Source organism: Thermobia domestica, chromosome 14, assembly GCF_964235325.1.
Source record: "Thermobia domestica chromosome 14, izTheDome1.hap1.1, whole genome shotgun sequence".
NCBI classification, from domain to species: domain Eukaryota; kingdom Metazoa; phylum Arthropoda; class Insecta; order Zygentoma; family Lepismatidae; genus Thermobia; species Thermobia domestica.
Window position 1 is genome coordinate 119,892,080 of NC_137467.1, and position 16,420 is coordinate 119,908,499.

The following is a 16,420-nucleotide window of genomic DNA, read 5'->3' on the forward strand; positions in this document are numbered from 1 at the left end:
TATCTTTGAGCAGACAGTTTTAGTCGTGAAAATGCACCGGCAACGTTTTAGCAGCCATTACGCTTATCGTGTCTTCCCCCTTCGAGTTTAAAAAACAAAAACTAGCCATTAAAAGTTAATTAAATACTTTATAAGGAAAAAAGAAGTTATTTTTGTATCGTCGGTAAATATTTAACATTCTTTAAGATAAACTACATTAGTGAAATCTGTTCTGTTTAAGGGGGTAAGTACGCAGAAGTAAAAGCCCATAAGCAACCACAGTACAGACTTAACTCTGGACGAGCTGTAATACATAATTATTTAGCTTGAGATAGATTACTATCCTTTTTGCCACGCCACTGTTCATAGGTTTTTGTATTATTCAGTTCTTTTCAACCTACAATCCAGTGTCAACTGCAAATTTAAATATTTTTAAGATTTTATAACATGCATTGCTTATTTGGGCACCCATCTTGGAATTTTGCCTGATGGTACGGAATGGAATGTTTTAGATAAAACAATTTATGAATAATGTATCAGAATTTCTGTGACAGGTTACTGGATTAAATGTTTATAAACGCAAAAACATACTTACCTATACTGTTCTCCATTCCAGGAAATCGATTGGCTAATGGAAGAGGTGGTATATTCAAACGGTCTACCAATGCACTACTTGTTGTTGATGGAGCATTATTATTCGGAGCGAACTGCCGAATTGGCTGAAATCCTCCAGAGCCACCAACATTGGAAAACACCTGCTGAGGTGGCACGGAAGTTGGCATCATACCTGCTTGCGATATATTCTGATTTGGGGCCTGGAAATGAGGAGGCCATCTGGGACCTTGTCCTCTCTGTATGTGAACATCACCTCCTCCAGGCTGAATTCCACTGACCATTGGATTTGCACCTCTTGGACCTACTGGTTGATTAGAAACACTAACTCGGTACTGCGGCTGGCTCACTGGCGCCATTTGGGCTGTCGAAGTTTCAATATACGCATTGGGACCTGCTTGATTTCCTTGCGGTCTAGTCATCGAAAGCATGGCTTGTGGAGGAGGAATAGGTGAATTCCCTTGTCCAGGTGGTCGGTATCCAGGCATACCAGGTGGTCCTGAAACTGGACCCGGACCTGGAATGTCCATTGTGTTCATAGCTGCAGAAGGTTGATTGGGCATCTGTACATTGACTGGGACAGCGGCTTGGTTCTGAACTGGCATTCCTTGTTGTGGTGGCATGTTTGGTATGGGACTTACTGGCCTTTCTTTTAAGCTGCAATCAAATAATTACCAATATCAGTGGATAAGAAGTGAAGTGAGTTTTAAGCATTGAATATTATTAAAAATAATACACTGAAATCAATTAACAGTCTCGCGTACTTCTAATATCTGCAATAGGAAAACACAATAGGAATTATCAGTTTCAGCTATTATATTCTTTTAGTTGAGATTTGAAAAATATAATTTAACTTCAGTATTAATTATAAACTGGCATTGTCAGATAACTTCTTGTTATTTACCTAATATTTCTTTTAAAAATAAGAATATTATTACCAGTTTTTTAACACTTTCGTAACGGCAAAGAAAAATATACAAATCCAGCAGTAGCTGCAATCGTCGTTGCAAAACGTTGATTACTTTTTAATTTACTTTAAATCAGTAAATTGCTTAATGATAACATTATTTCATTTATCAACTAATAAACTCTTTCAACATTAAATTTTAAGTTCTGATTAAAGTAAAGCTCAAAACAATTATCCGAGTTAAATTTTGCTTTAAACAGTGTATCTCAATACCTTGAATAAATGTTCTTTTGTAATTCCTTGAAAAGTTATGAAGCAAGTGTGAATTAGATTAATAACAACATATAGTAATATGAAAATAAATAAATATCTTAATAAAGGTATATAACAGTACGAAAAAAGTGATTAGGAGGTAAAAATCGTTAAAACAAATGAATGGACATCTGCAGTTCCTGATCACTCATCACAGACGTGAGCCATTTCTGTGCAGAATGGTTACAGGGAATGAAAAGTGGGTCTTCTAACGTAACCTTACACACAAACGTCAGTGGTACCTAACGGGAAGCCGCAGTAACTGTGCAAGGAGAGGACCTCCATTTCTGTTAAGTAACAATGAGTGTTTGGTGGGATTTCGGTGGCAAACATTTTGAACTTTTACTACGTAACCAAACAATCAATGTAAATGTCTACTGTCTGCAGCTTGAACGGCTACAGATTGTATTGTTGGAGAAACGTCCTGCTGTAGTTCATCGCAAAGATAAGCTCATCCACGGCGATAACGCGATGGCAAAGAGGATTGTGCTAAGATCGAGGAATGTGGCGGAAGAAAATCTTCCATCCTGCGTTTCCATCAGATATTGTACCAACACACTACTGTCCTTTTTGCAGCCGGCAAAACTATCTTTCTGAAAAAGTACTACAAAATGAGGATAACGAGCGACGAACAGTGACTCTGCTCTTTGCCTGGAAAAATGGTGACTTATTTCAGAAGAGGATTTAACAACTAATTCAGGGAGTGTTGTGTGGAGTCTGATGGATATTATTTTCCTTAATAACGGTAGTGTTCCAGGTAAGTTATCGTTCTTTTCAAGACGGTGTAAAAATTCGACATTATTTATGAGATGATCCGGCATTTCACAAAGGCTAGGCATGCCTTGAGACGCATTTGGACCCTTCGGGGAGCAGAAAGAGATAAGAACCCAAGCAATCCGGTTAGTAGGCAGATGCCTTGTCGACCACACCACTGCGTAACTGGACTGTAATTAGTTCCTTTTTTTGTCGTCTGGTGCAAGAAATCATCACCTGTACCTACCTGTATCCTTTCAACAAAACCAAGTGCCTAGGATCTTTGGCATAATTTTTTGTTTGGGATGCTTGAAGATCACCTCCGGCTTTCTCGTAGAGCTTGAATAAGGCTGGAATTTTTCTTGGGGATAAGATAGATAAGTTGACACCTTTCTGAAAAATTTAAGAACAGGGGTATTGTGAACAGAAATACACCTATATAAAACTAACCTATGCTATATAGTTTTGTTATACTAAATCTATAGTATAACAAAACTAACCTATATTCATCAAATAGGTATTAAAAATTGCTGAACTCAAAGAGGATAGATTATTAAACGATTATTATACAAACATTATGTAATTTTTTTTTCGCAATTCTGAAATTCTCATTGTAAAGAAACATGACTGATTTCTGAATAAAACTATAATTAACCCTAGCAACACAAAGGTATTTTTGGGTTACATGAAATACTTAGAGGTCATTATTTATCACAGAAATTAATTTATATTGTCTGATATGAACTTGAGATATTTAAGACATCATATATTTTTATTCTCTATAATTACTAGATTTTAAGTACAGTGTTGCCAATTATATGTGTAATTGTTTAAGTTACTATTTTTATTTATATCAGTTACTATGATCCATTTATTTTGTTTCTAAAGGAAAACTATCGCACAGATCAATAGCAACTTAGTACGGTGTAGTGTGTGTGCAAAGGCGGCTTCTAATCGCATTTTGGTGGTGGTACGGTAGAATATGGTAGAATGGGGAAGAGTGGGGTATATTTCAGTATTCCAATGAATTCAAGATTAACCTTTTATACTTTCTAATCCGGTAATCCTTGAAATAGCGAAATTCTTTTAAATTTTGTTTCCGAGAAAAGATAGATAGCGTGAGAGACCTTCATTAGGCATTATAGGGGATGTCACTAGAGGAGCAGTGTTGCCAACCCAACATAAAAGTGCAATTTTTCTATTAGCCCAACGTCAGGTTTTTGCACCTGTGGAATGCACATGTGAAACGTAAGCAAACAAGCTATCACTTGTCTGTCAGTGTTGCACACTAGCCACACTACAGCAAGACGAATATTACAAGGTATTCACTGGAACAAAGTACTACTGCTTCCATTTGTTCCATTGGCATTATCAAATAAAGTGTTGAAATTACTGTCTTCTCCATCAAAACCTGAGTTTTATTTTCACTTCGTTATCTTTGAGCTATTTGCTTTGCCAGATTCATTTTAAAGTTCTTAAAGTTCTTTCTCAATTGAACTTTCATAAAGAGAACGATTTGCCGTTGTTCCAATGCTGCTGCAGATTCCCACATAGTCACAGAATAACAAACTGACAACTTCCTATCAAGCATGCGTCTTCAATCAGTGTTGTAGGCTACTGTTTGTGATTTCTATGATTAAAAATACTTGATAACACCAAAGTTACGGCAGCATAGTTCTTTCCCATCACTACTGAAACTAACTTGATTCTCTCTCTCTCTTTATTCCCTGACATAGGGTAACTCTGTTATGATCACAGTTACAATAAAATGTACTAAGAGGGGAAACCGTCTCCAAATATGATGTTTTCAATCTAAAGTGAGGGAATTTTTTAAATCGCACGAACTGTTTGGGTTGTACACTCTTCATGTGTCCAATGTTAAATGAAAAAGCAACGTTGCCATTTACCTGCACCCACAACATAAATGATGAAGTTACTTATTCAAATGTGGGGTGGACGTCGACACGTTAGCGTAAAAGACAGCAACTTCATATATATGTAACAAAAGGTAATACTGTAGTCTTTTAAAGAAATTCTTTATATAGTGTAAATCACTTACAGCGACCTCTGCTTTTAACTTCTAAACTAATTTACAGAAGAAAATAAATTTGATACCAAGCAAATATCAAGAAGGAGAAGTAGTTTATATACTCGGCAGTCATCATATCAGCAGTGTTACCAACCTAATAAAAGTTGTATTGTTTTAATTTTTTTAATTAAATCAGATTTAATTTAATCAGATTATATATATATATATATATATATATATATATATATATATATATATATATATATATATATATACAGAGTGAATCAAAAGTCTGGACACGGTGGAATAAATCGAGAACTTAACTTCGAATCGAAAAACCAAAAAACACGTGTTTAGTAATATTAAAAAAACTATCTGATGAAACCAAACTCGACCCTCTAGACCCACCTCCTGGGGGCTGGGGTGGGGTCAACTTTGAAATTTCAAATGGAAACCCCAATTTTTGATTGCAGATTTGGATTCTACGGCCCAAACTATGTAAGGTTTCATCAACACTTTTCCGTCGATGCATTATATGGCGCCATAATCGGCGAAAGTAAATTAACTTTTTGGGGTGAAAAAGAAAGACATTTTGCTGTTAGACCGAGAATCGTTACCAACAGATCCGTCACCGTTAACGACCTGCCACTTATAAACGAATCGCTCAGGTGAACGTCGCTTTAACATGTGAATGAACGAACGAGCAATGCCATCCCAATGTTGTAATCCCATGTCACGTGCCACTAAACGTGTTATAATTCACACATCCATACGTTGCATGTGAGAAGAGAAAACAATAATGAAACGAATAACACACACACACACTCACATACAGGTATCACTTCTTGTACAAATGCTCCACTATAATGCCCAAATTACAGGTTACGCCTATAACCTTCGTCATGTCTATCCCGAACGAAAGTTCGATCAACGTACTTAAGAGGACTCCATGCCACGAAAATGAAATGAAATTTTTGAGTTTTAGGTCCCAGGATTTTGCCGGTTAGGCTACTACAACTACTAGCAGATAATAATATAATATACTATAATAATAATAATAATAATAATAATAATAATAATAATAATAATAATAATAATAATAATAATAATAATAATAATAATAATAAGGAGAAGAAGAAGTAAAGAAAGAATTCAATAATAATTTCACCCATCTAAAACTATGCGAGACTGCGAGCAGTCTTGTGAGTCGCAGTCCGACTATTCGCACAAATCAGGCGAAATGATGGCGAAAATCATGATGCCGTCGCTTCGGGGGACGACGTCGTGCCACTGCTGGGCCAAGACAACCGTCTGTCTCATAGCTGCCGTTCCTGAACAGCGGCGGGGCCGTCACGGTGTTCGCTGCCAAGCCGACAAATAGGCAGCCGCCTTTGAACCAGCACTAACACACCCTTTTCGCTGCTGTCACCCAATAATCGACGACGGTCGGACAAACTTCGTCGGCAATTGTTTATGGGGAAGGTCTTGGTTCCAAAACCTAATAGAGGTTCGGATCTCACTTTCAACTGTAGGTCCCGTCTCTCTCGTCCCACTGCGGAAAAGGAACGATAAACACCCTCACAAACCCAATAGTCGCACATTTTCTTTTGTTTTTTGATCACATGTATACTTCTTTCATCACGTCTACAGCATTGAAGCTAATTAAAGTTCATATAGGAAGTTCTCCTGATTTCGCCATTACAGCGCCACGTCACACAGCGACAACGATGTTTCGACTAAATCTTATACAGGTTTGTGCGCAGAATCCGACTCTGCAATAAGAAATAAAAGCTTCCATTTCAAATCTTTCAGCTAACCCCACCTAGCGGTAGAGTGCGGTATCGTGTTTGGTACCATTGAATAACTTTGTTGCTCCGACGCGTATTTCTCAAAATACTGCACCTTGTACAGACGGTCGGAGCTAATATCAAGCTCATAAACGAAGAGGGGAGCATCTAATTTCGCCGATTACAGCATGATATCACACATCGACGAAAAAGTTTTGATTATTCCTTACATTATTTGGGATGCAGTCTCCGAATCTTCAATAAAACATTGGAGTTCCCATTTGAAAAATCTATGCCCCCCACCCCCCACTCCTTTTCAGAAAGTGGGGGCGGAGTGTTGCGTTTGATATCATCGGATAGCTTCTTGAAACACATTAAATACGTTTTCTGCGCTTTTATGATCAGAAGTGTATTTCTCCAGTTACTCTACCGTGGCCAAACTTTTGGTTCACCCGTTATTTCAAACATAAATTAGCTTGACAGTTACAGGCTATTTTTGATAATTTCACACCATTCGAACATTTGCACGTTATAGGGCCAATTCTACACTATCCTGATATCTTTTAATCGTCAGATAAGATAACACTGGTCGCAGTGGTCATGTGTTATTTTGTGTAAGATGAGATCTACTACCGCGACAAGGTTGGATCATTCCGATAATTTATCTTTATCAGAGAATGGTACAATCGACCCTAATGAATGTGATATTTTAGCGATTAGAAAACAGTTATATCAATACATTTTCATCTTAGACACTGAAGTCAAAAAACACCATAGTGCAATAAGCAGATACTTCAATAGCTATACTTTTCTTCAATTTTCCTTTTACTTTTAATTGTTTTATTTTTTGTCCTCTACTCGCCGCTTTTGAATTTTCTGGTTTGCAACGCTGATACTGCCCGAAGCCCGAATGAAGAAGGTGTGCCTTTCTCTGTGTCTTCTGTCTGTGTGTAGTGTGCTTCTATCCAGTGACGAGAAGGAACAGAGAAGTGAACCAGTGACACTGAACGAGAACAGAGGTCGGAAATACTACCAAGCTCATGAACGAAATGGGAGTATTTAGGGGCCATTTATTTTCCCCGATTACTGTGCCATGTTATGCATCGACGGAAAAGTGTTGATGAAACTTTACATAGTTTGGGCCGTAGAATCCAAATCTGCAATCAAAAATTGGGGTTTCCATTTGAAATTTCAAAATTGACCCCACTCCAACCCCCAGGGAGTGGGTCTTGAGGGTCAAGTTTGGTTTCATCAGATAGATTTTTTAATATTACTAAACACGTGTTTTTTGATTTTTCGATCCGAAGTTAAGTTCTCGATTTATTCCACCGTGTCCAGACTTTTGATTCACTCTGTATATATATATATATATATATATATATATATATATATATATATATATATATATATATATATATATATATAATATTATATATATATTATTTCAATTACTATTTTGTCATCACCAATAATGGCAATTTAATTCTCGAAGAATAGGTGAAATAATACTCAAGACATTTATGGTCATCTCACTAGAGAATACGTATTTTAATGTTATTGAAAAAAGTATGTATACCTCTAACAAAATTCCAGCCAGCTCCTCAACAGTATGTCCAGAAAAATTAGGTGATTCCATAGATGGCAATTGATAGGGTGGGGAGTTACACACCAATATGCAATGCTTTTGAGGAACAACATTTGGCTCACGCTTTTGTTGAAGATCTTCAAAACACTGCAATGCTGTAGCCAAACCTTCTGCAATATTGGCATGAGATTCTCCCTTTCCACCTACCAATCTGAAAGAAAAAGAATTCAAGTTATGTAAGTATTCAAGCATGTAACAACAAATCGCATCTTTGAATATATTTTTTGCTTCAACTAGTTATGACTACATTTAATTATAATTGAACTTCTGGAATGCACAGTATGAGCATAGGTTTAAGAAAAAAAAAGACAGTAAGAACGGCCGGAATTCGAACCTGGTACCATAGACGTAGGAGTCCCTTACACTAACCACTCATCGAACACATAATGATATAAACGCGCTGTTTCTTAATATTATGAGTTCGCATCCAAGTGGCACACTTTGCGCATTTCCTTTTTTTTTTTCCTTTTTTAACGTCTAATATGTTTACGAAGATTTTTTTTCCATTTTCTTAGAGCTTCACAAAAGATGATTTATGCCTGAGTATTTGGCACTACATTATCAGACAGTTCTATCAAATATAAGTCAATTAACACAGTAGTAACAAACTTTTATTGCCTTAAAAATGTTCTTATTGCCAAGGGGAAGTTCATTATGTACCCTGTAACTAAGCTACAATAGAGCTATGTTCAATGTCAACGGCGCACGCACCGAGTCAACTTTTGGAATATTCCATTCTAAGTATCTAAACGTAGCTAAAGGAATGATTGCGTTAAGTTCTCCGTGGCTGAATGGATAGTCATGGTTCGATAACTAAGAGGATCGTGTTCGAAACCCGCTTCGGAAGCTGAAGATTTTTTTTTAAAGACTTAATTCCCCAGGCCTTAAGATCTTCCTCTCCGTTCGCAATCATCTATGCTCTTAAAAGAGTTCTCCACCCTAATTCGACAACTTCCTGATGTGATCCTCCTCCTCCTGTTTCACAGAATTACAAATTTCGTCATAATATGGATGCTGTCGGATTATTTTTTCTCACTCTGTCTCAATATTTGAATCTCTCTCTCTCTCTCTCTCTCTCTCTGTGTGTGTGTGTGTGTGTGTGTGTTGTTCACTATCAATGACATGACTTGGGATCAAACCTTCGACTCTTGAAACCAAATATAAGTGCTCTAGTAATGTGCTATCGTAAGTCTATAGGTTTGTTGCTAAAAGCATCGTCAGTTTAGATTTTATTAGGGGAGGGAGATTCTCCGCCGAGTTGAGTTGAGTTGATTTTGAGTTTAACGTCCCGTCCAGCAGCGAGGCTATATGAGACGTGGACCTACTGATTAACGTGGAATTCGAACCACATGAGCTCCCGCCGGAAATCGAACCCGGGTCTCCCACACCAAAGGCGCGTACGCTAACCGCTTAGCCACGAAGGACCTCTGGATTCTCCGCCGAGTTTCACTTTTTAGATCAGTGTTTTACTACACATTTGCTCAAAAAATGTGTGTTCATCACACTCAAAGAAGGGGGAATTACACCCTCCTGTCCAAATCACGCCTCTTGAACATTTGCTTGCAATTACTAGGAAACAAAATGAAATTAATCATTGAACAACACTCATTTCTGTCAGTAGTTTTTAGAGCTCTACGCCCTCATTACTGACTTCGGAAAGCACGAAACACACTGACAATTCCCATATATTTTACAAGAAGCATCTTCCTAGCTTGATGTGATATATAGTCTCTGAAGAAGGGAAAGACTGCAAATAAAGACGTTTATGAAACTATGGGAACATTTTGTGACTTTTTTTTTTAATCAGGCTCTCCAAAGGCATTTCAGAACAAACAATGAAAGAGACAGTTTTACAGCCATAAAGCTTGTAAACATGGTTCGTTTGTTTTTTTTTTTTTTTTTTTTCGTCTGAATGGAAAGAGTATATTATGTCACAAAGACTGCTTTACGCAAAAAGAAGACTAGGAGGATGAGTTGGATTGAATACCAGGAGCAGTTAGTCAATCGAGACATGTTCCTGAATGCATAAGCACACTGCACAAGAATTTGTTAGTAACTGGACTTGAACTTTTTGTAACATTTTCTATGCCGCGAACTGTACAAGTACAGATATAACAAGACTATCAGATCTTCCATTTAGCGTGAATCTACTCCTTGATAATATCGTCAGGCGAAATGAGAATTATGCTCACTGATGAGTGTTATCAAATTTATTCTTAGAAAAACATGAGTTAATACTACTTAATAACATTACCAGCCTACTATTTATTGTTATTTCATTTTTCAATATAATTTTTAAAAAAGAAAAAAAATACTAATTTTCTTAAAGCTTTTATCCATCGATTATCCTTAAAATTAAGAAAACTGACGATATGAAGCCTAGAATAAACTGACAAATGCATTTGGAAACAGAATAGTCTACTTTAGTGTGCTAAAAATGGCGCATTAGTAAAAATACAACCAAATTAATCACTTGGCTTATTTGAAATTGTGCTTTTTTTTGGAAGATTCCAATTTTGCATGGGACCAATGGGAGCAACTATAGACAGTTTTACTATTCTTAGAAAATACTAAAATTATTTTTTACATATAATAATAGTATAGTATAGTGAATTTAAAATAACTCCCTTTTGCACTAATTTCTTTTTCTTAATTAGCTCTTCTTATAGGTTTAGTGGCTAGTACGTGCAGCTTTGGTGCACGTGATCCCGGGTTCGATTTTCGATGAGAGAAAAAAAAATAATTTTACAATCATTCACTTTCAATAATTATCCATTTTCTTTAGCTTAAAGGGCAACTACCTTTGGTACAGTATTCAGAAAAAGATACGCCACCATCTTGATCCCAAGGCAGGGAGAGTCAAACAATAGATCCTTTGAACGGAAGCATATGATAAAACTACGTCTAATGTACGCAGTTTTTATGTATTTGGTCTAGGAATTAATTCGTGCGGGTGGACAAGAGATGGCGCAACGAACGGAGCGTCCCACAGTTCCGTGTATCCACACATGTGTTGCAAACCCCTGTCATCGCGTATCGTTCGTAATATAGGGCAGTGGATTAAAGCGTCAACAACACCAGTTTGTAGTTAAGTGAACATGGCGCAATTTGTGCCTGATAAAGTGTTTTTGCGGGGTGTCCTGCTGCATTACTTTAACATGCAGAAAAGTGCGACTGAAAGTCATCGTATTTTGGTGGAAGTGTATGGTGACCATGCTCTAGCTGAGCGAACGTGTCAGAAGTGGTTTGCACGGTTTAGAAGTGGTGATTTCGGCTTGGCAGACCAAGAGCGAGCTGTACAGCCAAAAAAATTTCAAGACGAAGAATTGACAGCATTGCTCGAGCAGGATTCGTGTCAAACGCCGGAACAACTTGCAGCAGCATTAGGCGTTGATCAAACAACAGTCTCCAAACGCTTGAAAGCCATGGGAATGATTCAAAAGATGTCACATTGGGTTCCACATGAATTGAAAGACAGAGACGTTGAAAGACGAAAAACCATTTGCGAATTGCTGCTTCAACGACAGAGCAGAAAGGGGTTTCTGCATCGAATTATTACGGGTGATGAGAAGTGGATCCATTACGAGAACCCTAAACGAAAAAAGGCCTGGGTGAAACCAGGTGAACCAGGTCCATCACAACCAAAACGAGATATTCACTGTGCAAAGGTTATGCTGTGCATATGGTGGGATATGAAAGGTGTGGTGTACTATGAGCTGCTGCAACCGGGTGAAACTATGAATGGAGAACGTTATCGACGACAATTAATGCGTTTGAAGCAAGCTCTGGCCAGAACACGACCAGAATGGGAGAACAGACATGATAAACTTATTGTTCAACATGATAACGCTCGCCCACATGTCGCAAAACCGGTCAAAACCGGTTTAGAAAATGTCGGATGGGAAGTTTTACCCCACCCGCCGTATTCACCAGACGTTGCTCCTTCGGACTACTACTTGTTCGATTGCATGAACAACGATTTGATTGGACAGCGGTTTACTTCTTCAGAAGATATCGAAACATGGGTCTCTGACTGGATCGCTTCCAAGGATGAGGACTTCTTTCGCCACGGAATCCGTACATTGCCTGACAGATGAGCGAAAGTGGTGGCTAGCGATGGACAATATTTTTCTTAAGGTATTTATGTATTTTGTGTTTGTACTACAGCTTCAATGTGTGCGTACCAACCGCACGAATTAATTCCTAGACCAAATAATTGCACAGGTATTGAATGCTAGACCAATCGGAATTCGAACCTCAATTTCACGCTTGCCGAGCGGTTGCTGTAAACGACTGTAGCAATAGTGACTGTCTAAAAGTTGTCTATCATCAACCATTTCTTGAAATATAATAAATTTTATGTAGTAGTTCAAGCCGTGTAACGTGGGTTCCTATCACCACGGCATGGCGCGTCCTCAGGTTGCGGATCGAGGAGAAGGCCTCTAGATATAGAGGTTAGCTGCGAATATACTGAATAAGCAGTCGCGGACAGACGACTAGGAGTGGTCCTCCAGCTTGGGGGTTTGGGTAGGGCTAACAACCTCATCCTGTAAAAAAAAAAAAAAAAAAAAAAAAAAAAAAAAAAAAAAAAAAAAAAGCACTTGTTCAGAAATATTCACAAAAGCCTCGGACAAGGACTGATAACTTGGAACGACCTCAGCAAAAGAAAATGGTCATGAGATTTGGAACATGGAATATTAGGAGTCTTTATAGGGCAGGCGCGTTAAAATCCGTAACGAGGGAGTTAGAGAAATACAGGATGGACGTAGTAGGAGTTCAGGAAGTTAGGTGGGAAGGAAATAAAAATCACCAGTTAGGAACAGGGTTTTTCGTTCATAAACGTATATTACCAGCAATTAAACGGGTTGAATTTGTTACTGACAGACTTTCTTTTATTACTCTTAAGGGACGGTGGTGTGATATTATTGTTTTAAATGTATATGCCCCAACAGAAGATAAGGATGACGATATAAAAGACAGTTTTTACGAAGAAGTGGAACGGATATTTGACCAACTCCCGCGATACCATATGAAAATTCTATTAGGGGATTTCAATGCGAAGGTAGGACGAGAGGATATTTTCAAACCGATTATAGGGAACGAAAGTCTGCATAAGGAAAGTAATGACAACGGTGTTAGACTCGTGAACTTTGCAACATCCAAAAACCTAATCGTGAAGAGTACAAAATTCCCACATTGCGACGTTCATAAATACACTTGGACATCACCAGACGGGAAAACACATAATCAAATTGATCATGTTTTAGCAGATAGAAGAAGGCAATCTAGCATAATTGATGTCCGGTCGTTTAGAGGGGCTGATTGTGACACTGACCACTACCTGGTAGCAGCGATAATACGATAGAGGTAATCGTTGAATAAAGGTAATATTCATTGTCCGAAAACGGAGAGATTCAATTTAAAGAAATTAGAAGAAAGCCAGATAAGAAGAAATACCAGATTGAAGTTTCGAATAGATTTTCGGCTTTAGAAGATTCGGAGTGCACTAGTGTTGAGGATACCTGGATTGAAATTAGAGATAGCATTAAAATTTCAGCAAAAGAAAAATTGGGACACGCGGAAATATGTAGGAACAAACCATGGTTCGACCAGGAATGCATAAAACTAGCAGAGAAGAGAAAACAGGCAAAATTACGCTGGCTACAAAATCCGAATGAAATGACTACACAAAATTTCGCAGATATCAGGCGGGAAACTTCCAAAACTTTTAGAACAAAGAAACGCGATTTTCTGAAAGCTAAAATTAAGGAACTTGAAGATAATAGTAAAAATAAAAACATACGGGACATGTATAAGGGAATCAACGAATTTAAGAAAGGCTATCAACCTCGTGCTTATAATATTAAAGAAATCTGACGGTACAGTTCTCACTGACACGGATAGCATCTTAAATAGATGGAAAGATTTCTTTGACGATTTGCTTAACATGCAACCAAAAACTAGTGTTCGTGGAGAAAAGGAGATACACACCGCAGAACCGTATATTCCAGAACCCAACCGAATAGAAGTAGAAACCGCTATAAAGAAATTAAAGAAACACAAATCTCCGGGTGTAGATGAAATTCCGGCTGAGTTAATTTTAGCTGGAGGCGAAAAATTGTGGAACAAGATACACAAACTCATTCTCCTTATCTGGAACAAGGAAGAATTGCCACAAGAGTGAAAAGAATCAATCATTGTTCCAATCCACAAGAAAGGCGACAAAACTGACTGTAATAATTATCGAGGCATTTCTCTTCTGTCAACATCCTATAAAATCCTTTCAAATATTCTGTTAGCAAGACTGACCCCATACGCAGATGAAATTATTGGAGATTATCAGTGCGGATTTAGACGAAATCGATCAACTATCAACCAAATATTTACCATTCGCCAAATACTCGAAAAAAAGTGAGAATACAATACCCCGGTACATCAACTATTTATTGATTTTAGAAAGGCGTACGACTCGGTTAGGAGAGAAACATTATACAACGTTCTTGCAGAACTTGGAATACCGAGAAAGCTAATTAGATTAATTAAGATATGTTTAAATGAATCCCAAAGTAAAGTCCGGGTAGGAAAATTTTTGTCCACGAGCTTTCACGTCGAAAATGGCCTGAAACAAGGAGATGCGTTGTCGCCATTATTATTTAACTTCGTTTTGGAATACGCTATAAGGAAAATCACAGATAGCAACCAGGGCTTACAGTTGAACGGTATTGACCAGGTTATGACATATGCTGATGATGTAAATTTAATAGGAGATGATAGGAGAACAATAGAAAGAAATGCATAGATCTTATTAAACGCTTGCAGGGACATGGGTTTAGAAGTAAATGCAGAGAAAACTAAATACATAGAAGTGCGTCGGGACCGGAATACAGCAAATTATGGATGCGTTAAAATACTAAATAATACTTTTGATAAAGTGGATACTTTCAAATATCTAGGATCAATATTAACAAAGGAAAATCATATTCACGGAGAAATTAAATGTCGACTAAAAGCAGGGAATTCGTGTTACTATTCGGTTCAAAATCTCTTGTCGTCGCGAATTCTGTCGAGGAATTTGAAACTTAAAATATACAAAACGATAATCATGCCTGTTGTTCTGTATGGCTGCGAAACATGGTCACTTACTCTGAGGGAAGAACATAGACTGAAAGTATTTGAGAACAAGATCCTGAGACGAATATTCGGACCCAAGAGGAACGGGAATGGGGAATGGTGGAAACTTCATAACGAGGAACTACATAATTTATATGGTTTACCCAACATTGTTAGGGTCGTCAAGTCTAGGAGGCTTAGATGGGCGGGTCATGTAGCTAGAATGGAAGAAAGTAGAGACGCTTTCAAAGTCTTGACTGGAAGACCAATCGGAAAACGACCATTAGGAAGACCTAGGCGCAGATGGGAGGACAATATTAAGATGGATCTCGCAGAGATTGGAATACAGAGTAGAAACTGGATGCAGTTAGCTAAGGATAGAAGTCAGTGGAGAGCTTTTGTGAACGCGGCATTGAACCTCCGGGTTCCATAGGCCATAGAGTTAGTTAGTTAGTAGTAGTTCAACTTAATATATTTTAAGGTGAGAAAGCAGTACTTCATTTCGTTAATTGTTCAGTAATCTTTAATGATTATCAACTAAAATTAAATCATAAAATAAATTAGTTTTAGCTAATTCAATTAATAATTAAAATTTTAATTACCTTCTATTAAATTCTTCTACTAGCATTTCTTTTTTAATGCTAGATTTGCATTAAACTAAAATTTTTCAAGGAATATTTTTTTAACATAATTGAAATTGAAATGACACTTCTTTCACATACCCCGAACTTCATCAAAGATATGACACATTTAATTACATCTTCAGAAAAAATATGATTAAAAGTCTATTTAGAACTTGAGAGATAGAGAGATTAAAATAAATTAATTTCGGTTACAAGATAATTTAATGCACAAGAAGCAAGAAACGATGTATAGAGCATTCAAGTACTGTCGAAATTAGTAGAACTGAGTGAACATGAGTTTGATTAAATAAACTCAACTGGTACTCATACTGATGTTCTGTATTCCGTTATAGATTAGTTCAAAACATCATGTCAACATTGAATTTTGGCTTACAGGTGTCAGCATTGTCAAAACATATATATAAAAAAAAAAAGTTTCATTGATTATAGGATGTACAGAAATTGACTACATACATAGAAAATAACAAAAACACTAAAAATATTTCCACTTATAAACACGAACTTCTTGAGCTTTCACACTACAGATATTGTTTAAAAGGCTTTAATGATGTTATTCCAACTTTTGTCGCAATTTAATATTCATTCCTTCAATAGAACGGGAAAAAAAGTACGGTACACTTATCTTTCTATGAATAATAATAA

The 16,420-nt window shown here is 37.2% G+C and overlaps 1 protein-coding gene across 2 annotated transcripts in view; it reads right to left on the minus strand.

Moving 5' to 3' along the window:
- LOC145670294 (mediator of RNA polymerase II transcription subunit 25-like) overlaps positions 1-16,420 on the minus strand; it is a 103,602-nt gene that overhangs the window by 44,955 nt on the left and 42,227 nt on the right. For both annotated transcript variants that reach the window (XM_081738757.1, XM_081738756.1), the window contains 3 exons: positions 7,956-8,175; positions 2,811-2,956; positions 575-1,248 (listed from right to left, as the gene is read on the minus strand). In XM_081738757.1, coding sequence (XP_081594883.1) covers positions 575-1,248; positions 2,811-2,956; positions 7,956-8,175 — 1,040 coding nt within the window. The remainder of the gene's footprint in view (positions 1-574; positions 1,249-2,810; positions 2,957-7,955; positions 8,176-16,420) is intronic.